General features: G+C 38.8%; 1 protein-coding gene across 1 annotated transcript in view; it reads right to left on the bottom strand.

The window, feature by feature from the left end:
• The window catches only part of LOC122405426, a 99,804-nt gene that overhangs the window by 18,560 nt on the left and 56,003 nt on the right, over nt 1-25,241 (bottom strand). The window contains exons 7-13 of the mRNA XM_043410148.1: nt 23,004-23,361; nt 19,764-19,853; nt 17,190-17,403; nt 16,767-17,034; nt 16,130-16,477; nt 15,563-15,686; nt 15,129-15,273 (exon numbers count right to left, since the gene is read on the bottom strand). Of these exons, the coding sequence (XP_043266083.1) occupies nt 15,129-15,273; nt 15,563-15,686; nt 16,130-16,477; nt 16,767-17,034; nt 17,190-17,403; nt 19,764-19,853; nt 23,004-23,361 (1,547 nt within the window). The remainder of the gene's footprint in view (nt 1-15,128; nt 15,274-15,562; nt 15,687-16,129; nt 16,478-16,766; nt 17,035-17,189; nt 17,404-19,763; nt 19,854-23,003; nt 23,362-25,241) is intronic.

Here is a 25,241-nt window from a genome sequence, read left to right as displayed (position 1 = left end):
AAGATCAGTAAGCAATGCACTTGAGCATAAATGCTCTTACCATTGGGAACATGAGCAATCCTCCATTTGCACGATGCTTGAGAAAGGTTGGAACAATTTCTACACAAGTACACGGCTCACACTCGAATGCCTTAATTATACAAACTACAAAACGCTAGGCCTGGAAGCCTTGAATCTCTGGATACAGCTATCCCTTGGAAAATGGTCGATTGCTATCCTGCACCAGCTATTGGAACTTCCCACTTGGCCCAGTGGACAAGTGGGTTCATGTATTTATACTTGGGGGTGTTAAAAAAACAACGGTAGATCAACTTTCAATTACCCAGTTTGGGTGACTATTAAATGATCTGTTCAGGTGCTTTTGTGAACCACTATTGGCACACGTTTAAGTGTAATTGTAAAAACCCATGTTACAGGTATTACACTCTATCAGATGCTTCAGTTTAATATCTAATTAGTTGAATATCATAACCGTAAACGTTCGACTATTTTTGTCCCCGATCCTATCTGAATCTGAACACAGTGGATGAGCTTATGGTCGCGTGAATTTCGAGCCACTTCGTCTCCAATTTGAACGGATAATAGCTACCTATTAAACGAGGTAACGAGTCGTCGCCCCGTCTTAGAATCGTGTTTATCGTCAGAGAACGTTATCAGAGACTGTCCCGAGGCCAGCTAAGCCAAGTAAGTTCTGGGATTCGTCTTTTGATTGCCAGCAGGGTCGTCTTTCGTAGTGCACGACCATGTCTCTTCCGCGAGGCTGCCGTATCTCTGAACGCCTGGGAACGGTGGTCCCGTGCTCTGCGGCGAATAATAGCCGCCTTTCAGCTGATAGTAATTCCCGGTCTGTTGGTACTGGTACTGATCGCTGGGCAGAATGTTACTGTAGCCGGAATAGGAGCCGTATTGCGAGGAGGAGTACGAGGACGAGTATCCACGTTCGCTCAGGCTTCGATAAGGCCCCGGATGTTGGGGCCTACCCTCTTGTCAAACGGGGGTGCTAACAGCAGCGGTTGTTATGTAATCGATGTCACCGATGCTCTTCACTCTGCGATGTCTTTTGTTCCCGGTGATGGGTCTCGGTGGTAATTGCGGCGGTGGCGGTGAATTGCTGCGCACGCTGCTCATGTATTGGCTGGCCAAACTTCCGGTGTCCGACGACGACGACGGCGAGGCCTTCTCGCTCCTGGGTCGTAGACCAAAGGCTCGACTCAACGATCCCTGTAAAAGGATGCACGCGGTTAGTGTCGTTGGTTGATACATCCGGTACCGTGGATCTCGAGGGGCTGGCGCTACAGTAACCCCCTCGCTCGATCATCAACCCTTAGACAGCAATGGGAGCCATTCCCGCCACTGTTGATGTTTATTCAGTACCAGCGACAAGCTACAGTTACTCCAACTCTTGAACGTTTAATACAAATGGAAAATAAAACATGATTTATTGGAAACATATTTTTTAACAGACTACTTGGTGCAGATTGAACTAATTTTTTGATTATATCGCCATTAATATTGCCCCATTCTGGTATTAATTTTGATTTACATTGATTGATTTACATTGGGTATTTATTATACAGTGTGTTCGGCCACTCCTGGGACAAATTTTAATGGAATTCTAAATTTCAGTGAAACATGTCAATGTACGGTCAGACATTACATTTTCAGTAAGGATTTTTTTTCCCGAAACTGCGTAGGATTTCGAGGTTATGTGTATTGACTAAAAGTGATTGTATTTAACCCCTGCAGCCGAAAATATTTTTTTTAGAACGATTTGAAATTTTTTAATTTCGCCGAAAAATTTCACATCTACTCGAATTTTTTTCTCGAAACTGGGTAGGATTTCGAGGGTATGTCTATTGACTAAAAGTGATTGTAATTGACCCCTGCAGCCAAAACTATTTTTTTTTGAACGATTTGAAATTTTTTAATTTCGCCGAAAAATTTCACATCTACTCGAATTTTTTTCTCGAAAGTGCGTAGGATTTCGGGGGTATGTCTATTGACCAAAAATTATTGCTATTGTCCCCCGCACCTGAAAATAATTTTTGTATAACGATCTGAAAATTTTTAATTTAATCAACAAATTGATATTCTAAAAACTTTTTATTTGCATTGAAATCGTTCGAGCTGGAGAGATATAAACAGTGGTGGGGATGGCTCAGTTTCTTAGATCGCGTGTTACGCTTTTGTCTTGAAGCGAGGAACTATTATAAATTTCCTCGTTCTGGCAATAAGCGAATAGTTCCCTGAAAAAGGACTTACGTTACTTTAATTCATTTTATTGAGGAATTGCGGTTAATATGACGTGATTTATAGTTAATAAATCACTTTCTTCTCAGTGGATTGTTATTTACTTCTTGAAACAATCAAAGGACGTTGTTACAAACGTTCGAACTCCATTTTATTTTGCAATTGTGGTCAGTATGATATGATTTATGTCACACGCCTTTTACCTAGGGAACTATTCAATAAACGAGGGATTACAGTGCTATTTGGCAAACTTGGATACCAAAAGACGCCTGAGGTGACGAAGTATCTGAGATGATGCATCGAAGTGAACGTGTGTCTGAATTGCTAAAGCCTGTAGCATCGAAACATTTCGAAACCAAAGCAACAGCGATGATCCCTGTCACTGTGTGCTCGGAATCGTTTTCTCTACTCTCGTGGATCGAAATTTTGTATTTTGGGTTTCGAAACCGTTTCGTACGATCGAAGACAATGACGGAAGGATAGAGGGATCGATCCTAAGTTGGACGCGACGAAGATGGGGATGCACGTGCAATGACACACCGAGCGTACGATCTCTACGTCCATTGTTCGAAAATGTTTAAAAATTAATTGAGGGACAATTACTTGGAAGCTTTCTAAAGGACACGAAGTATCATTGGCAGCTAAAAAGAACACTTCTAACTACTTGTAGAAATACTGTTTAATCGATCATGGATTCGATATAGATTGCATATGAGTCGAGAAAGTACTCACAAAAATATAATTTAAAAATATTATTGACAATTGATTTTGGAGCTTTATTATTGCGATAAATAGTCAGCGATCTTGGATGGAAATTTACAAACCTTTAACTGTTAAAATATTTTTAATTTAATGATATACTTGATAAATATGAATATCTGAATGTTTTAAAAATGATTTAAAAGATAGCTGGAAATCACAGATAAAGCAATATTTAGATAAAAATTTATTTTATCACTTATGATATAAATGATCAAAAGTTTTAATTTTAGTTTCACTGAAGGCTCTGAAGCATTTATTTGCTCTCATTGCACTTGTCTTTGTCTTTACAAGATCGAAGCGAAGACAAAATGGCGGGAAGAGAAGTATATTTATCAGCTGCCAATGATATGTCACCAGGTTAGAAGATGATTAGTCGCGTTAGAAGTTTATTGCAATCGTTTAACCGTCCATTGAAAAGCAAAAGATAAGATCCAAGATCAGAAGCTTTAGATTTTCATTTTCTTTAAAAAATGAAAAGAACGTTTCAACCAGCGAACATGGAACTGTTTGCGATCAAGCTACAGACAAAACAACGAATAAGCTAGTAATTAGACTGCGGATTTTTATGCTGTTATATATATTTCATATTATTTACTTCTTTTATTTTTGTAACAATTTACGAGAAAGTTCAGTATAATTTAAATTCACGATCAGTACCAATTCACTTAATTAATTAATACAAATTCACCCTTTCGAATATCAAATTTTGGTTGTGTCTTGTGATGTAGAAAGATCATTTTCTGCTTATAAATTAATGTACTTCGCGATAGAAAATCTAGAGAAAATTATTATTATACACCGTCGCGCAAATTACGATGAATAAAACGAGAATAAAATCAGTAAATTCTTCTATGTTTTTTTGCATATTTGAAGATGTTTTAGCTGCATAAAAATCCGCGATCTATCAACGATCAATCGAAAATTGACTAATGAGGAAGATGCTCGGAAAGAAATGGAAAACGAAAGACGACGATAAGCTTTCTGATTTAGTCGTACTCGAAGTATTTAATTTAATAATTAGTATTTTATCAATCCTCATTAGCCAATTTCGTTGTTACTCAAGGCGTTTGAAAAGAAAATTTGGAGTCGCTACTGGTGATGATACTAAAGGAATTTAATAAACATCATTCGTGACATTAATTTTTGTGGTACGCAAGAGAATTATTATAGGCGCATACCTGTGAGCTCTTCCACGACAACTAGTAAAGGACGAAACAAGGTCGATTAAGAACCCACACCCTGAATTCCACATTGAAATCATCAGTTTATATTTACATAATTGCTCGTTATCGTTATAATAGTATTACGTTGCTGAAAATCGAGCGTTCTGTTATATTTTTTTTTTTTTCTTTTGTATCTTTTCATTTTACGCGAATATCCACTACGATTATGTACCCTTAAAAACAGGATACTTTTGATTAACATACATGAAAAAGGAGAAGGTGGTAATCAATTGTTGCTCTTTATGTACAGTGTTTACAGTGTGGCGGTGATACAATCAGCCTTTCCAAGGAAAATATAGGGTAACTAGGAATCGTGATGTTTCGCTCGTAGTTCATCGAGCCTGAATATTAATTATCGGAAACGAGGCAATGATACAGGATAACTTTTTAAAAACGGTTCTAAACTTTGCACCGTTACGATCGATAAACCGAATGAAACCACAAAGTCAACATAGATCTTTATGACGATCCTTTCAAAGTAAATCTTCCATTTCCATAATAAAATTTATCTACAAGCGAATGATCGAATCTTATAATTAGATATTGGAAAAAAGTTCGTGTTGTTTTCTATCAGAGTTGAATTCTTGAATTATTTCTAAAGAACAGCGTGACGATATTGGTATTAAAAGTTTAGACTGGAAAACATTAACACTAATTAATCTTTATCATTTATTCCGATGTTCTCCATACAAAGATAAAGATGGAGTGCAAAAACTTGCTAATTCAGTCTTCTCATAAATCACAACAATAGTTCAGCAATTTAGTATATTTTTAACTTGTTTTCGTTATTCATATAGGCCTCTTTTTATAAATAAAAGACAGGACAAATTCTTCTTCTAATTAGGGGTGATTTTTCTCTCAAGGAAATCTCTATAAATTCAATTGTGAAACGGGGTCAAATTATCACAGTTTTACTCATTGGGCACTAGACAGGAAAGAAAACACCTTATGTAGATAAATACTTGTACACTTAAGCATGCAAATAGTATTCGATTAGTGTTCGTATAGTTAAGTATTTTAACCCTTTTACATCATTGATCCCGAACAAAGGTTAATCAGTTCCTAGTCAGCTACAGCTAACAGCAATGTAAAAAATTAAAAAAAAATTACCGAAAATTACAACTAATCTAACTTGTATCTACTTATACAATTTAATTATCTCTGATCACTCTGAAAGGGCTAATTAGTGGATCTACGTTGACCAAGCAATTGTTTCGAGTTCAGCAAGCACTACGAGCTACGTTTCAAACCATCTTTCAAAAACATCCTGTACACCACTAACACGTCGACTGTCAATTTCGTTGCATTACCCAATGCTATTAGAATTATTAAGTGTTCTATCATCACGAACAATTTTGAAACCCGCTGTAAGTTCCAGATGCCGGTCACCAGTGACCACCAATGCCAGTCGACGTGTTAATCGGTTCATCTTGTGTATTTCGGACGAATAACGCCATAAATCAAGAATAAACAATAACGAAACAGTAAAGAACCATCGTACGATTAGAAACAGAAAGACAAAGGTAAACGTCGTTCGAAAGAAACTATTCCAACGCGAAATAACAAAGAATAAGATTCCGAAAGAGAACTCAACGAGGAAAGCTTGCAGTTTTACGCTGAGTTACAAAGATAAAATACCGATCAAGATGTTTGTTTTTTTCTCATGTTTTTAATTTTACTAACAAGTTAAGCTCGTGTTTCGCGAATGTCTTGGGATCGACTCTCAGTTCCCGCAACTACGAAGAACACCTCGCAGCGTGATCGTTCGCAATGCTCGCTGCGATCATCGAAAGGGAACGTCAGCGGGGGTGGTTTTACAAGATTTACAAGTAGATAATGTAAGTACAGGAAGAGGATTGTACGAATTGTTGCGTTTTTTTCTTTTTCTACATTTTAAGGGCGATACGATTGCACTCGTATCCCCGGAATGTCAGTCTTTCTTTCTTTCTTCAGCCTTCCGAGAGGAAATCCGGACGATTTACACCAACGTCCAATAAGTCGCCCGACATTTTGCTCGTCCATCGTTAAAAACACAAATTAAACGCAATTTTTTTAAGCGACTCTCACATTTAGTGATTTCTTCATTGTACGAGGAAGCAAATTTTGAAGAAAATATTAATATTGGAACGATACAAATCAAAAGATACTAAAAAAAGAGTATTATTTACAGAATTCGTGCTGATACGTTCATGAAATTTTTGTTCGCGAAATAACGTAATAAATAAGTATTTCATTTTATAATTTAATTTGTTAAGTGTCCGGTGATTAATGGACGGAAGTGTATGTCGAATCAAAAGCAATTTCTACGCACAGTACCGCCTCGCTTCTTGCACCAATCTGCGTTAGGGTTACCTGCAAAGGAATCACCCCTATTACTATGTTTCTTCAGCTCGAATTGCAACTATGCAATTGATCCCTTGTCAGCTAGATCTCTTATTATCAACAGTTTTAGCATAGTTATAGCAATTTTAATATCGAGACATTTCAAGTATACACTCACTGACAAAAATTAAGAAACAAAGTAACCTTTTGGAAATTATATTTATATTCTCTGTCTTCTAAGATACATGGGCTGAAACTAAAGCATAAAGAGATTTCACACGTTAACTTAATAGTTAGACAAATAGTCAGGGAACTTTGTGTGAATTTTCTGCCTCAATATTTTGTGCTTTGAATGAATTTTAGAAACTTTCTTACACGAACAAATTTCTCATTCGAGTGGATCATTTGAATCAGAGCAGTTTCGAGAACGAAATTTGGCTCGAACTTGTCGACGCGACATCTGAGCGGACCCGATTCGTTTGCAAGAAGCGAGGCAGTACTGTTTCCCGCGCTTGTCGTACCGACGACGAAAATCTGAACCACGTGTGGACGATATTGTTTCGGTCACACGTGTTTTCGATGCCCGGTACGATCCAAGTCGAGATCCACGAGAATTGCCTAAATTTCAGCGAACCAGCGACCGTTTACGTCGATTTTCGCGTTTCGTTTGCTGGTCGAGTAATTCTGGCGCTTCGCTAAAATCCAGATACTCTCGGTTTTACACGAGGAGACATCTGCGAGAAACTTCGGATACGTGAACAATGTCTCGTCGTTCTGAAAGGTGCTCTAAGATAACGACGAATGCCTACGACGTTTCTACGGAAATTGGAACATGTAAAGTTACGATAGATTGCATTAAATTCGTTAGTCTCCGCGAAACGAGAATGGAAACGTTTCCACGTCCTGTCTGCGCGAGACACGATTATTAGGAAAGACGAAGCGCAATGTTGTCGGCGAAATACTCTGTACAGAAGGGTATTGTTACGGTTTTTAACGCGGAGAAAGTTTAAATTGGAATACTTAAAACCGCTCGAACGGAACAAAAAATTGTTAAATTTCTTTTTTCTATTATACAGTCTCGAAACAGCAAAGACAATAAGATGATCTGTTCCTAGACAAGAGAAAGAAAATTTTTCTTGTACAAATTTTTAAAATAATTCACAAGTAAACGAAAGAAATTTTCCTACGCGGAGGCCAAGAAAAGGAACATTGAAACCAAAAGGATCGCCAAGTTGGACCGATTGGAGACGATTAAAGGAACGTGTTGCGATATTTAACCGTAGAATAACGCAAAGGATATTCGAGAGGGAAGACGATATGTAATCTGAGCACCGACACGAGCAATCAATCGTTTCCCTTACATACTCCCAGAGAACAGTACCCTCGAAATTTCCCCAAAGATGTAAACGGAGCGCAGCGTTGGATGTATTTCCTTGAATTCATGTTAACAGCGGTCGATCTTTGGAGGAAACTTGGAGGAGTTGCGTTTAACCGAGCGCAACGTTAAAAATCGTTAAGAACACCACAATTTGGGGCACCTACGACGACAGAATAAATGTACAGAGACGCAGAGAAAGAAACGATGGATTAATATAGATATAGATACACATACGTATATATATATACATATATACCGAACCTTTTTCAAGTAAAGAAGACTGCAGGTCTGCGACGATCCACAGGATGCAGGGACAATGATCAACGTTAGGTCGAGAGCTCATAGCTCACAGCTTTTAACCCTTATCGTATCGAGATTCGATCGCGGTGTAGTTACGGACGTGCATAATCGTTTTTCAATTCCTGATTCAAGCGTTTGTACAAAATACTAGAAGAAGAACAAACAGCATTATTTCAATCGAGAATATTACGGCCCCTTACAGATCCGTGTTTTCTCGAATATTTCACTCCGATACGCGTTAAATATTTGTCCAACGGCTGCTTTCATTGTTAATTTTATTTATGACATGTTCTTGCTGTTCTTTTTTTTTTTTTACCTATGTCTACAAAGAAATCATGCACTCTTCTCGATAAGGGTTAAGCGTGTTCAGGATGTATCGAGATGGGGGATTCGTTTCTTGGTGGAATATTGCGCGAGCGTTCTTATCTAAGCGATGCCATGCAATCGTGCCAATGAATAATCGATAAATAAAAATGTCAATATGTACAGAAATGAAATGACGAAATATTAACGGCGACGGTAAATCGAGATATGTGCACGACGGAAGAAAATTCATTGCGAACAGTGGCTCGAGTTATGCGTTCGCATCGAAACTCGACTACACAGGCTTTCGTTTCTCGATATGAGAGACGTCGCGGTTCGAGCGACCACTGAAAATGATTTTTCTTGCGCGCGATCGTGTCGTAATGTTCGTCGATGGCTTTCTATGTACGATTTCAAAGTGGTACGCGCCAGTGTTAGTATGGTACCATAACGTGTACGAAGAAAGTCATCTATTATGTGTCTAGTATCGCGAATTAAACGCTACGATATCATTCGAGGCAGATTACTTCCGTATAGAAATTAATTTTTTATTATATTGCGAGTCTCAACACTGTTTTACTATATTTCAAATATTCCTACGAAAAGTACTATATCAGAAATAACTACTGAAATTGTTAATCAAGTAATTGAGAATTATTAGTAGTAGAATAGATTTTTAATTTTTAATTTCACGATTACGTCAATTGTTGAATGGAAGTACCAAAATTAGGAAAATTACGATTTCTCGATAGTTTGGTGCTGGGAATCCTGGAAAATATGTTGGTAATTAAATGTTTAACATTATTCCCTAGCTCGGAATTTGTTGGTTCTTTTGTAGCAACAGAATTAAATATTTCTTCTCCACAATTAAATATTATTACATTTACAAAATATGCTCAGACTATACCAAGGATTTAAGCTGTAATTCGTGTCAAGGTTCCTTTAAAAATCAACTGACCTTTCGAACGATATTTAATTACGAAGACTCTAGATAGCTGATAATTTCACGCGTAAACGTAAATAATTAATAATTGAATTTGAAAATTATTGAATACGCGATTGAATACGATTTGGCAACCGCGTCTGACTATTAATCGCTGTTTCTACTTGCGCCGAAGTTCAAGCCGCACAGTGTTTCAAAACAGCCATTTAATTGCAAAAAAGCGTACAAATAATTGAAGAAAGGTCGAACCGTAATCGAAGGGAGGGTGTATTAAAAGAAATATTTCGAAATCTGTTCTGATCACTTTCATACCACACAGGTCGAGAAATGAAAGACTCGTTTAGTGCTTTGGTACTTTCACTTGGCAATTCCATGTACAGTTACTTCCACCCGTGCACAACAATGATGATAAACGAGAAAAAACTTGGTTCGTTGTTTTGTTGCTTAACAGTTTGCATTTGAATAAATTGAATTCTTTTAAAAATAAAAAATAAGACAAGACAAAAGTTACTTCGTAAATAGAGAAGTAATGAACAACATTTAGTAAAAATAAATAGAAAGTTTCTTTTCATTTACAGTGAACCACAGACACGAGTGGAAAACTGTATCTACAGTTGTGGTCAGTGACGAAAATTTTCCGTTTCGAAAGGGTCGAACGAACTACTCGATGGCTCGAGACACATCCTCGAGTCGAACCGTTTGGGAAAAGCGAGAGAAAGAGCTTTTAGAAGCGATCTGCCAAGAGTAAATCGTACCCCGTGCAAGCTCGAGGAGTAATGTATGGGCAAATAGATAAGAAAGATGGTACCACATCGAGTTCCCGGTGCAGTCGTGTACGGGCCAGGTCTTTAAATCTATACGGTACGTTACCCTGATGCTGGATCTGCGTCTATCGACCGTGCCAGAGTGGTTGGCCGCCATGTGTAGGGCCGATAGGGAGCTCTGATGATGTTGGAGATGCAACGCCCTGCTTCCACGACCGAGGCTACCGCCTGCGCTCACGGTGCTCATCGGACGGCCTCCTGGGGTGCTGTTCCTCGGTACCACCTCCAGCTGACTTCTACACACACGCACACCACGCTTCATGCACGCCTTTCTGCGTACACGCATCCCGACACGCTTATACGCGCACACCTTGGGTGACACCGCGGACACACACACGTTCGTCACGGTTTTGCAGCGAACCCCTCTACCGTTTCGTTATTCGTTTCGCGTGAATCATTATTACTGGCCCCGTGGGCGTTTCGAGTGCCTACTTTGGGAAACAGTGCAAAAGAACTATAGGGGGGGACCGTTTTATCGCTATCGGTGCACGAAAGGGTACCAATAACATACGATTCGATTGAATTTCATAGGGGTTTCCAACGAGAGCGATAGAACTTTCAATTGACATGACCGCCATATTGATTATTCGCTTGTACGAGTCACCTTAAACTTGTAGTCAGTTTACAAGACGCGTTGAAATTATTAAAATTTATTTAGCGATAGCTTTGCTGAGAATCCAAATTTAAGAGTTAGGGTCTTCGTCCTTATGTGATCTAGTCAACTCGAGAATTCAAGCTTGCTGACCAAAAAAATGAAGCTTACTTTTTGGATGGTTTTGTCGAATTTGAGGAGATGCCAATCCTCAGTCAATAAAACTCTTGTACTATTGTGTGAGTGTTGTTTTTTGGCTGATGGAGACATTGGTCCTTATTTTGTTCAAAATGAAGATGCGATTTCATCTTGTCTTCGATGTGAATAGCGTAGATTCGATTTGTCTGAGACGTGGTATATCCTACTCACTCCACCAAACATAATTTCACGTATAATTTTACCGAATGTACATCAAAATAAAATAACGATTACCAGATTATCTCTCCTAGCTTTCATTTTATCTAAATTCAAGGTTCTAACGCTTTCATTGGAAAATTCTATATCAAGAGAAAGTGCTCGACAAAGAAGGTCAAAAAGGGGGCGCAGAGGGATGTTAAAGAATGACCAATTTTTACATCGTTCGGAACTGAATGATTTATACAAGAGATTTAAGAGTGTTACATTTTGCACTCGTTTATAACCACTTGGAAAACACTCTTAAAGCTCTTGTATAAGTCTTTAATTCCCAAGAGACGCAAAAATGGTTCCTCAACATTCTCCTTCATAACTCTTTAGACACCTAAAATTTTAGTAAGACATCGTTCTGTGAGTCCCAAAGTATCATGAAAGTATATTTATTTATGGCAACTGTCGTGGGAATGTTACGAAAAAAAGTAGACAAAGGTGCACCAAAGATCGAATTGGAACTCACCGGCTTCAAACGATTACAACTTTGAAACGAATGCATGCAACATTCGCATGCCTCGATAAGTCTTAAATCGTTTGAAGGTATTCCATGAAATGGTTTTGATGCGAGAGATATCGATTATGAACAACTCCAACAAGTTAAATGAGATCCCTGAATTTATTTCTATAACTCTATTTGTTTCGAATAGTATTAGACGATGACCAGGCTCTATTCTTAAAGTAGACAGTAAGTAGTCCAATCGTAGGGGTTCTTATTAAACTTGTTGAGCTATAAACGTATCGATGATTTCAAAACACGTGTTACCAGGAGACTGCAAATCTTTCGGGACACTATAGCTTTGTACACTGCCAGAGTTTTACACTTTGCAAAACTATAACATTACAGAGTCAGAAACTAAGTATTTTTCAAGTTATTTCCACGAATATTTTAAAGAAATCTATTTTTTGTTGGAACCTGGACGTATCATTAAATAATTTCTACAAATTGTATTACTTTGCATCAACAAAATTTGTGCGTATTCTCGAAAGATGAATAATAAATATCCTTTCGACCAAATTTGTAGAATACTATAACGTCATATTTTTGCACTTATTGAGAATCTACCGGTATAGAAAGTTACAATTAAATGTTCCAAAAGGATATTGCACTCTTCTTATTAGTCCCATTGTTGGTACGATAGATGCCATAGTGTGAAAATGAAGCTTAAGTCTGTTCAGATGCAGAAAAAAAATTAGTCGATAGATGGGGGAACGTTTTCGAATCGAACAGTGGCTCGCTGCAAGTGCTCGACGATAGAACCAGATTTATCATAATGAATATCTAGTTACAACATAAATATACATACACAAGCATTTTGTGCACCATCGATATAGAAGAATGTATATAGTTACTGGACACCAAATGCGCAGGATCGTCCGGTGAAAGATCGACCGAGACGCATCGGGGTCGGCTAGTCAGTCAAATTGGAATAAACATCGAACAGTAAAAAATGTAAATATCAAAGTTGGCAAATCAGAAAAAGATAAAAGGAACCATAAATGCATACTGGTGTGATCCATGGTTAGATACGAGTAAAGAAGAACCTTCTGTTTCCCAAATCGATAATAATCCTTATTTACTTTTCTATCTCGATTAAAAAAAAAAAGAAAGGAATAACAGTCGAAACACGAGTGATCCATCTAATCAGCGACTCTTGCAAGTTCCTACCCCCGACGAGCGGCGGAAGAGAATGATTTAGAAGCTCTAACTTGTTTGGCGATAAGCGTTACTTGAAACGTCGTCAGCAATTTGTCCTCGCGAGGTCCGTGGCCACGGATTACACCAGAATTACTAATATTAACGTGTGCTGTACATAGCGCAGTGCAGTGCAGGCGGCAACTGTGGGCTACGGCTCAGCTATGAGAGACATTACCGATGGATCCGCGATCGAGTGGACTGCAGACCCAGCGAATCGCTGCGGTGCCGAGTACAATGTTTTCGATAATAATTTCATTTGAGTATACTGCATGTTTGTATATGTACATTATGTCGATTGTACTGTACTGTATTTACGTGTGTGTATTCCCGATATATCCAAGTATGGCGTGTGTGTTACGGATGAGTACTTATAATACTCTGGTTGGCAGCGATCTCGCGGCGATCACACGACGTATTGCCACGCTCGAGATCGCTACGGACCAGCGTGTACATTTACCTCTCGATAATTGATCAATTTAATCGTGTATCGACCCTCATCAATTATTCTTGCAATAATCTTGGATTTCACGAGGTCTTTATGGTATGTATGATGTCCAATGTCAATGTCTGTCGGGATGTATCTATATATTTTATATCTTTGTCACTGTAACGAGTAGCCACGTATGCGCGATGACTCGACGGTGTTCGAGAAGCTGAGCTTTGGTACCGAGTCGAACATTGGTGGCTTTGTCGTTCGTTTCCTTCACGTTGAAACGGAACATTAACCCCTTGGCGTACAACGAACGTCTGGGAAACGACATTTTGTTCGTTCGTACGCGATGACGTTTCCAAGACCTCGAGAACTCGCGATCCGTACAATATGGCCGCTCTCTACAGAAGATTCTGCAATAACGTGTATAACAAGCGAAACAACTTGGGTAAAAAAATGTGTAATTCTTCTACGTTTACTAGGATATTTTGAAAAATGTTATAGTTTACAGAACTACTAATGTTACTTGATTATTGTCCATTGATATTGTACATCGATCCTTTTGAATGATGTTCAACGTTAATATTCTGCTGTGTTTTAAAATTTATACCACCTTTCGAGCGAAATTAAATAGCATTGGGTCTTATTTGTACGCCAAGGGGTTGATCGGTAGCCTAAATTTCGCTTAGCCATTTCTGCGCGCGTTGCCGTATTTACACGAACGAATTGCGAATAATTCTTTGCTTAGTTTTGGACTATTTACAACTATCCCGTTTATGGCTCTACCGTTAAAGATGCTTCGAAGTGAAGCGAGAATTTTGATATTGATCTTAATAGTATCGATGCAAGTTACTGTTTTAAGCTCGCCCGTTAGTATTTACAATCCACGAGACCCGAAGTACATCTCGATCGTAAACGTTAACGGATACAGTTTTAACGAGAGACTAAGTAGAAACCCTGAAAAAGTGAGGCCTATTCGCGATTTTATACAATAACAATGTCTTCGAAGCCGAACACTGTTCTGTAAATGCGTGTATCGATCGTTCGCGAATCAAGATCCGAGTAAAAACTCTCCTAAAGATCAGAGACAACCGTTTCGATGATTCTAATGCAACGTAGAAATATTTTTCATCGTGTTTATATAGCGTTTCGCGAGCGCGATAATTGACAATACCTTAGCGAAAATTCCTAAAATACGGTAAAAAAACGAACCGTGATATTCTACGCTTATGCCATCTAAGTATACCGACGTCAGATGGTCATTCTACTGTTGATTACGTACCAAAAATGCAATTCGTTAAAGTTTAATTTGTGCTTCTTTTTTTTTTTTAAATATAATCGTTGCTAAGCCGTGACGTCAGTGTTCGAACGAACACACGAAATCTGTTTTAGGTTAATCAGTTCGTATCAAAATGTATTTTGTCCGAACTTGAAAAGGAACACCGTGGCATCGTTTCAAGAATCTTCTACTAAATATTTTCATTGTTGCAGCTATCGAGAAATTACTCAGTCCTGTGTATCTACGAATGGATAGAAACCGCGATGTGATTAATTAATGCTCGAGTGTTTTCCTTCAAGCAAGGACTGTCGAAACGAAAACTCGATAAACGACGAATCGTGTTTTCGGGGGTTGATCTCGTTATGTCGATTAGTGAGCGTTGTCCAATGTGGCCTCTGGATGATAGTAGACTGAGTACCTTGCTGGAACGACGAGGGCTTCCAGTTCAGCAGTTAGGTGTCGTCTGATCATGTGCTTAGCAGGCGGTATACCCAAGGCTGTTGCCATCGCGTCACCTGTGAATGATGGTTCCAGCACGACGAGGGCACCGTGCACACCCGAATCTATTTTGCAAATTAAACGATTCCCCTATTACTATATACAGCGTCTTTCACTCGACACATTCACTGATTTTTCACCGAGGCGCTAAAAAAATTAATTCTCAAGATTACACGTTAAAGAAAAACAATCTAGATAGGACTATTGAATCTTAACGAGGCTGTAAAAATAAATTCAATGACAAACTACGAGTATGCTAGTTCTCAACTGTCTAGAAACAAAGTGGTCGATTGCTAAATTTAAGAAATTTTCGTTTAAATATAGAAGATTAAAATTAGAAAGAGTCGAACACACCTTTCAAGTTCTCAGCGTATTCGGTTAGATCGATGTTCCTCGCCCACCGGATGAACCTCTGATTCGTCCATACTAAAGGATCCGTGTCGACTTCTTCGCACTGATGTCTTCTAACCGCGAGTGCCTGTCGCGTGAACATGATTGATAACGTTAAACATCTTCGTCATCTATATAGAATATGTAAGAAAAAGGTGGTTTCCTCAAAGAAATTCTGAGGGTAAGTATAAACATTGCGTTGTATATTAAATAATCTAACGTAGTCTTACAAAGACAGAGTAGTAGAGTAGATAGACATAAAAGTATGTAAAATCAATTTCAATAAATTTATATGGGGTGGTACAAAAGGAATAAAAAGACAATTATACACTTTCCAGCAAACATACTTTTTACTCGATTATTAAAAAAATACCAAAAGTAGCAGGTTAAGGTCGTGGATACTTTCCTTGAGAAGACCACCATTTTCTGTAAATCCTGTACAAAACGATCGAACTTCTCCGGGGCTATCGATTACACGCGATTACGTTGCCGACCCGCGTATAACACGCGACGGAAGACAGTTCTTTGTACCTGGCGATCGTAGTTCAGCATTTGCAGCAAGCGAATGCCATGCACGATGCTGGCCTGATGGAATTTTCTGGTCACACCGAGGAGCTTCTCCAGTTCTTTTTTGTTCAGGTTGTCGAGCATCCGAGCGTCCACCATATTGGTAGCGAAGCTTTCGGAATATTGGGCGAGTCCAAGGTCGGGTAACCATTCGGAGCTGACCCATGTATGACCCAGTTGAGCAATGCACGGATATCGAACGAGATTCGGGTGTCGATGCTCCTCGATAGCTAAACGTAATTTCTTTCTGTGAAGGGGGTGTGTCACTCCCAGACCAGCTTCCAATTCTGCGTCATTCAGTTCCAGCAAGACCTAAACAATTTTCATTTGAACGGGGGAAAAACGTATTATATCCATCCATCGATTGGACAATCTGTTTCTAATCGAAAGACAGGATGATAGACGAAAGACACCTTTTACAATTTTCACTAGACGTTATTTCCTGACATTCATTCTGACTTTACATCATTTTCACAGTAAAACCACGGCAGAAGCGTTAAGAGCTAATCCGGTTCACCAACGATACATTTTAGTGGTATTAATTAGGACCACAGACCTATAACTTTACTACAGTTATTTATCAATAGTTATAGCGTCGTACCTTTCCAGATTTAACATTTTCAGCGCATCGTGGGCCATACTGCGGCATACCAAGCGCAACCTCCAACCACGCCAGGACCGTAGGTGCCCTCCATCGTTCCATAGGCACGGACACAGCCTCTCTGAGCAAACGAAGTTTCTCGGCGTAACCTTCCTCGGTGAGCGGGGACCATGATCTGTAGGGATCGAAACCGTCGGAGCCCTCGTTGCTTCCGCTTCCGCCGCTCGAATTGTTCGCCGCCTTTCGATGCCGGGAACGCGCGAACACTCTGAAAATCGTCAAAAAGAAACTGTCTTTCAGCTAGGAATACGTCGCGTTTACGCGAGACACACCGATATTCCAAACAATACGACGACAGTTTCAGGAGCAGCCGACTTTGTTCGCGACCGAGGCTGACGATCCGAGTGATTTTAATCTTCTCACCTCGAAATGGAGCCCCACGTGCCACCGCGAGTCGCGGAGGATCGCGAATGGGCGGCAGGTGCCGCGATAGGTGGATTCTGTTTGTTTCTCCTCGGTTCGGATTCCAACGGGCTCGACAGCTGTTCCACCGATCGCGATAGCGACGAATTGTCCATGGACCTGGAGAACGCGTTCAGGGGCGACAGTGTGGGGCTACAGTCTTTCGGCGTGGTTGCTGCTGAAAACATAAAATTTCGACGATCGTGAACAGCGGAAGGAATGCTCGAAAACTCTGAACAATCTTAAGAGTTTAATATAATTAAGATTTTCAAGATATCCCGCCATTTTTGTGCGCCATTTTATAGATTCGAAGCGTTCCAAACCCCGTCACTGCAACCACTTAACTGTAGATATACAATAATGGGAGTTTTTCCTGTTTACAGAAATAAATAAAATATGGACAACTTAGGCGTGTTTCAAAACCTAGTGTGCCATTTTATTTAATGTATAAAAATATACATTTCCGACTTAGTAAGTTTGCAATGGTATTTCAATGTTTGGGAACTTTGCTATTGCACTGTTCTTGAAATATTAATTCTAATGACAGTTAATGACATTATTATTGCTCATTAAAAATTTAGAGCACATATTTTTAATTATACAGTGTAATTCCAGAAAATTGAATAAAAAAATTGTTTCTATCAAAGGTCTTAATGAGAATCCCCCCTTAAAAGCATAATTACGTTTTCCTTTCAACGTTTTTGTTTTCACATTATGATAAAACACCTAAATGACTGAAATTCTTTAAACATAGTTGCTTATAATTATTTGCAACGTGGGACGTGCAGAATTATAGTTTGAATCATTATTAATGTAGGATGAAGGTATCATAAATCTCGGGTAACCATAATTTTTCGAAGTGTTTCGTTCATTTATAACAGTGGTGCACAACATTTTCGCCAGTGAGTCAAACCAAACGAAGTATCATTTACTGAGAGGCAATTCTCGAATAAAAACGGGAATAAAATAATATAAAAATATATATTTAAACATATAATAAGGTACCTTGCTTTCTATTGGCTTCTCGAGATGAAAGAAGTACACAAGAATTGACTTTGGATCCTAATCTCAAACACACCATGTGATGCAAACGATGTGTTACAAGCTTCTCTCTCAGAAACTAATTAAAACGTCGATTTCTTTTTTTTTTATAAATTAAATAAGGCGTGGGGAACTGATCAACCTTGTTCGAAACAATTATTCTCAAATTACTATTTGAAAAATAGTGTACCATCCAAAATATTTAAATATTATCTTCGCAAAATGTTATTTCAAATTTCGACAACAATTTCTGCCTCATATTTTCCCGGATAAACTTCGCGAAAGTGACTTCGTGCATCTCTGATTTATAGTGTCACGTGACAAAGTACAAAAACAGAAAATCGTACGCGAAACAAAGTTTGTCAAGAATATCTTCAGCGGAACCGTTCGAGATGATTTATTTTGCATCGAACAAAACAAGCAGAAACGAAGAATAGTATTACGATCGCGCACCGTCCTATTATTTATTGCATACACCATTCGAAACGTGTACATTTTCGTTATCGTGTCGCGCTCAACGATTTCCAATCTCGCTCAAAGTACACATATTGCCCGAATGTTGTTACGTTACCGAACAATTCTGGCTGCAACACGTGCATGCACATGCATCGGTCGTACAACAGGCAATTAGCCGATTATTAGGACAAAACCACGACATTAATGGAACCTCGATATTAATTACACCACGACGGCTATCGGTAAATAAATTAATAACACGCAACAGACAATGACAATTCCCTGCAGTCAGTGCCACTGTTTATTCTCGACCAAGTTTTGGTTACTTTCCGCTGGAGCCATGTGAATATGCAAAACAGCGTATTACAAACAAACCCGCGTATTCTCACTTTAGAAACAAAAACATTAAAATATTTACCGACGTAAGAACGGTATGTTTCCCTCGGTTTTGCTTTAAAATGCAAAATTTTATAATATTCACGGTGGTATTATTCCGGTTAAAATGCGTGAAATATAACTTTAACATTTTCAAAACAGAATGTCTACGATTTAATTAGACCTTCTTTCTCTTCGAGAAAAAATGAAGGGCCTCTGTTTATATAAAGTGGAACAACTCGTTTTCCAAGTATTTTCTTAGCACAGAAAACTTAGGAATCAAAAAATTAACGTTATATCAGAACAAATTAAAAATTCAGGCAAATTCATTCGTGAGCTAGTTTCCATGAAATTTGTAATCATTATCCATAAAATTTGCGCCAACTTCTCCTACTAGGGACCAGATTTATCGACGTCTTTCGGAGCAAACATCAAAGAAATGGTTCCTTTCGAAGTACTGACGAGAAGCAGACATTGTTACAAAGACGAACAAATAAATAAAAAATAGAGGCAGAAAAAGAACAGAGAGAGAGATAGGTAGAGGTAAATACACACACGCGGACACACACACACACACAGAAGCACAGGAATCCTCTGGTGGTGGAGGACGATGACGAAGAAACGGAAGGAGACGACGATCAGTGATTATGTTTGGACACTTACACTGGTATATGTGGGATGGTGCAATGGAGGAAACCACGGAGATGCTGTCCATGTCGAGACCGCTTCCCTCGACCGTAATTGTCGGCGTGCCTGCGCGGAAATGTACAATGTAAAAGAAAAAAAAGAAAACTGTTTTTTTTTTTTGTTTTTTACGCTTCGAAATTGTGGATTCGCTCGACGACCTGTGATAGACGTTGCCCCATCCGTACCTGTCCCCCGGATTGACGAACAACGAGAGGTACAGCGGGCGTAAAAAGTTTTGCACGAAAACTGTCAGCGACTCTGTTTATCGCGAAATTTTCGTAACGTATTGGCAGCTGTTGCACGAGGGTCGTCGGAAAACTGACGCTCGTTTAAGTGTAGAAGATTAAATGCGTTTATAGATGGCCAGGCAAGCTTCGTTCGTAGGAATAATTAAATATCGTTGGTGCTTCGTGCTTTCAAAATGGCTGCGAAAATTGAACATCCCACGAATTAGGAAGTACGTTCTGTTAAAAAGTGATTCAACGCTTCAAATGGGTGGTTTTGCACCATTCTGGCTATAGTTCGAACCTAGTTGTAGATGATTATTGTTTTTTTTTTTTGCAAAATTGAAAGAGTTTTTGGGGAGGAAACGATAATTCAAAAGACTATGTAAACTCGTTGGAAAAATTTATCTCGCGTTACGATGTGTGATTATATAGAGAATTATAATCAAAGTTATAAATAAAAGAAACTTTCGAAATATAAATTTAAAGAAACAAGCGAATAAAGAACACTTTTCTGTCTTACAAGCTTATTTTAAGAAGAATATGGTCACCATGCCAAATGCTCCGTGCACAAATCGTGCAAATATACAATAAATAGTGTAATGTGTTTAATAAAAAAATGTATAATTTATGAATACGTGTATTATAACGTGGAGATAGAAATTTCTTGAAAATTTCGTGAAATTCGTGTACGAGATTCGTTGTATTCGTGCTCTCTATTGGCTACGACTATGTTTGCGCTAGGCTAAATCGATCAATCCGTTTTAATGCACGAGCACGTGGAATTGGGTTGAATAATACATGAAGGAAATGCGCTCGATTAGGGCACCACCTACGTTCGACTAACATTCGTGGTTGATGGAAGCCATCAAACTATTTTCGTTCACCGATGTCTCGACGGATGCTCCGTAATGTACTTTAACCGGACGATTAATCTTGGCGCTCGTTGGGTCTAAATGCAAGAATCATACCGACCGGCTTAGACTCGAATGAATAATAATGGCGGTCATATTGTGGGCCAGATAGCTTAATTACATTTCGTAGCAACTTCATTTAGCGAGACAAATTACATTTGAAAGATCGCACTCGAGTCGAATAATACATGGATTGATAAAGAAATGTGCATAGACAGAGAAGAGCATAATTGAATCAAAGATAGTACTATTTTAGAATATTATAACTCATTTCCATACTAATATTCTACTTTTAAAAAAATGTTTCAGTTTGATTTTATTAATTGGTTATAAGATTCTTTTGGTATATTTTGAATAATAGTCTTTTATAATTTTGAAAAAATTATATAAGAGTGTTGTTAAACTAGTTCCTATAACTGTAGATGGTGGGGAATAATATGCATCTTCTAACTAATTTTGTATTTTTTTAGATCTTTAGATCTGGATTTTTTCGAACATTTCTAGAATTGTTAAGTATTCTTCACCAAACTAAGTGTCATTTGCATTTTGAAACATTAAAATCCTCCAATCTGCCCAAAAGTTATGATTTTTAAAACATTTCTGGTCACACAGTATATTTTCGATAAAGAATTTTTTTCTCGAAATTGATTAGGATTTCGAGGGTATGTCTATTCACCAAAAATGATTGTAATTGACCCCCGAAACCAAAAATAATTTTTTTAGAACGATTAAAAATTTTTTTTTTGTCGAATTTAGGCAGCTACCCTGTCGATTTCTCTTAAAGAAGTTTTTCATTTTTAGTAATTTTGTTTGACGCCCTATAGAAAAGTTGTCTAATACTTTTTTGTAGGTAGCCATGAGCTCTAGTTCAGAAAAAAATTCCATTGAAATATATTCACTATTGTAGGAGTTATGGCTGTTTGAAAATTGGATCACTTTTATGGGGGTTTTCTCACTTTACGGGGTTGAGGACCAATCTTATGAATATTTTTGCGATTTCTACATATTCTCCGCTAAAATACGCGTGGTTTGCTTTTTGAAACATTAAAATCCTTCAATCCGTTCAGAAGTTATAACGTTTTAAAGATACGCGTGATATTTTGGAGTGACATTTCTGGCCTGAAATTATATTTTCATTGAGGAATTTTTTTCTCGAAACTGGTTAGGATTTCGAGGGTATGTCTATTCACCAAAAATGATTGTAATTGACCCCCGGAACCAAAAATAATTTTTTTAGAACGATTAAAAATTTTTTTTTCTTCGAGGCACCTACCCTCTGTCAATTTTTCTTTAAAACTTGTTTTTTCATTTTTATTAAATTTGTTTGACGCTCTACGGAAATGCTGTTGATCCTAATCTATCGTGCAGTACGTTCACTTGAATAGACGATTAGATTCTCATCGTGGGAATCGGAACTTAATACATTCATTTACTTATCTGTTATTTGATTATGACATAAGGGTTACACATTTGTATTATTCTGATCTTAATAGAATATTCTTGAATTTAGTTATTCCAATTGCATGTGTAATGATTAAAGAACCTTTCTCTTTAGTTAAATTAACATAATAGCTCGAAGGGAACCCACAGTGGTGTATTTTTGCGAAGTATACCATAAAGTTACGAGGCTTTTATCTACTCTATCTTAGAAGTTAATTATAAGTAGGCTCGTTCAGGAACGCTTACCACCTTAATGGGCAACCCTATGTCGTCCCTCAGCCTTAAAGTTTAACACAATTAAAATGACCATAAAAAGATCAAGAACGAAAATTAATTCCCAGACCCAATGCTTCTCACAGTGGACGATCGTTCAAAGCTAAGTGTAAATTCTTCTCAAGTGACAAGTAAACAATAATAGTTGGGCGTCTAATGCGCTATCCTAAGTCAACCTTACACCACCTCTTAGTCCTCCAGACTAGTGACAATATTAAAACGTTTAAAACCGATAACTAATTCGTAGACCCAATACCTTTCGCAGTGGACGATTGTCCAAAGCGGATTGCAAATTCTGCTTAAATGGCACGTGAAAAAAAAATAGTCGGGTCTTCGGGACGAATGCAATCGGTGGTTATGCTCACCGTCAGTGGTCGAATCCGAGAGATTTCCACCCACGCTGGTGGCACCGCCGCTTTCTCTGTCGCTGGATCCCCGTACGCCGCTGTCCGCGCTGCAACTTCCGCGATCGCCCGCTTGTCCGCCGGAAGAGCCAGCACCTGCCGCATTGCCGACGTTCCCAACAGTCACTCCGAGCTCTGTGCTGCCTAATGGCGGTTGAGAATTCATATGAGGGATGATACCACAGCCGCCGCCGCCGCTGCTGCTTCCGGCGCCCGGTGTCGCAGCCCCATTCACGCTGCCCCTCGGGAACGAGACCAAGGATTCCTGGTCGCTCAAGCAAATACCACCGCCTCCTCGTTCCGCCAATTGACGCTGTAACTGTACCAACATTACCAACGTTATAAATACACATCAACGTTTCTGTTTGCATTCAGGGAATTGCGGATTGTTCGAGTATACATCCATAGACTTATACGGATTGCGAGACCGCGCTGGAGGACCGGAGATTGTCCAAGGTAGAAATCACATTCAACCCGGGTTTGTTTGCAGGCTTTCGAACGAGTCGAGTCAGAGTAGATCCCGGCTCGATCGACTTGAAGTGGTCCGTTTGGCTTGAAACGGTCATCGAAAGATCAAAATGTGGACAAAACTATAACACGCCCCACTCGACTGTCGCTAATCTATAAAAACCGCATAAATCTGGACAATTTTTGAATTTTTCTTAAATTAACGTTATCCTGTATCATTTGTTTACGATTAAATATCTTTTTTCTTTAGAAGCTTTTTTATACCTTCGCCCTGTAAATGAAGATTTTATAAAATTGAAATTTCTTTTAGATTCGCTACATTAGCGAGGAATCACTGTATATACTTAAGAGGAAGAGTAAATGAAAAGGGGTATTCCTGGAGTACCATCGAGATGTAAACGAACAGAGGGGAAAACATTTCCCGGTAATAGGATGTTTCTGATCAGACTGCTGATGGTTACAGTCATTCCGTGAAGCTATATTTGCGTGTATTATCTTGGAAATCTTCTGTCGGAGCGACTTGGTTAACATCAACAATTATAAAGGAAAGAATAGGGATGACCAATACAATTTTCTTCAAAAAAGTGCATCGACTCCTTAAATTAAAGCAGAATGCTTTATCGTTAATGTAATTCTTAATCGTAAGAATAAATTAAAAAAAAAATCAAATTGCCCTTGGTGACGCTTGGTTTTGAAACCAGTTTTGGTTCGAAAGGCCAATGAAGTGGCCAATATATCGGCGGCGAGATTTTATCAATTAGGTTGCGAATTAGTTTCGAACGCGGAAAGTTACAATTTCATCAGCACAGAGATTACTAAAATGAAACTGGAAATGGAAATTTCGCGGCGTGCGTGACTCCCGAGCGCATTCCAAGGCAACCCTCGGGCCATCAGTTTTAAACTCGTTAGCTAGAGCCCCGTTTATGCACAGCGTCGAGAACAATTTGAGGGCTCAAAGCAGAGACTCACCCCTCTCGCGTAATTGCACGTGGGAGCAAAGAAATGCTTCTTACCCAACTGCTCGTTATAACATCATATCGATCGCCAATACTTTGTGGACCCTGCATAAACAACTGCGAGACACCGTTTCTCTTCCTACGATGAATTCACGCCCATCCTTTAAAGCATTCGCTACCGAAAATTCGTTTCTAAAACCTCTGTTTACCTTCCCCATAGAGATCGAACCTTTCTTCATTTGCAAATACAATTCTTTGCTATTTATTTTGCACAAGAAGTTACCAAGAAGTTGCAATGTTTTAGTGGCCAGCACTACAAATCTTTACTGTGGGTTCACAAAGTATAACGTTGTGCGCGACGTCTATCGCGAAGAATGCTATAAATTAGTTCTACGTAACATTTTTTCTCATCCAGATGCACAGAACGTGCAAAGTTTGGTGGAGGAAGTCTGGCGGAGTCTGTACAATTTCAGAAAAGTTTGGTCACAGGTTGCGGTACCAATTTCACCGAGTAGCCCCGTCAGAGATAAAAGTTCGCCGAGTATATGAATTTATCTTCGCTAAAAGCTGAGTAAACGCGTCAAGTAAATACTCCAAGTTCAGGCAACTGGGCGGCCGGAGTAAAACTAAAAAAAATTTTTTAACCCCTGCCCGTGGAACTTCTGGTTGTCCAGGTACTCTTTACAAAACACTTTAACCGGCAGCCCGACGAACAGATTACATTCAGCGAAGTCTCCCTGCGCGCATTGGCAACGTTAACTGTAAAGGGTCTTAC

The sequence above is a fragment of the Colletes gigas genome, unplaced genomic scaffold (genome assembly GCF_013123115.1).
Source record: "Colletes gigas isolate AHSC1104 unplaced genomic scaffold, ASM1312311v1 Colletes_gigas_Sc00004, whole genome shotgun sequence".
Classification (NCBI taxonomy): Eukaryota; Metazoa; Arthropoda; class Insecta; order Hymenoptera; family Colletidae; genus Colletes; species Colletes gigas.
The sequence above is the reverse complement of the archived record's forward strand: the minus strand, read 5'-3'. Positions and strand labels throughout refer to the sequence as shown.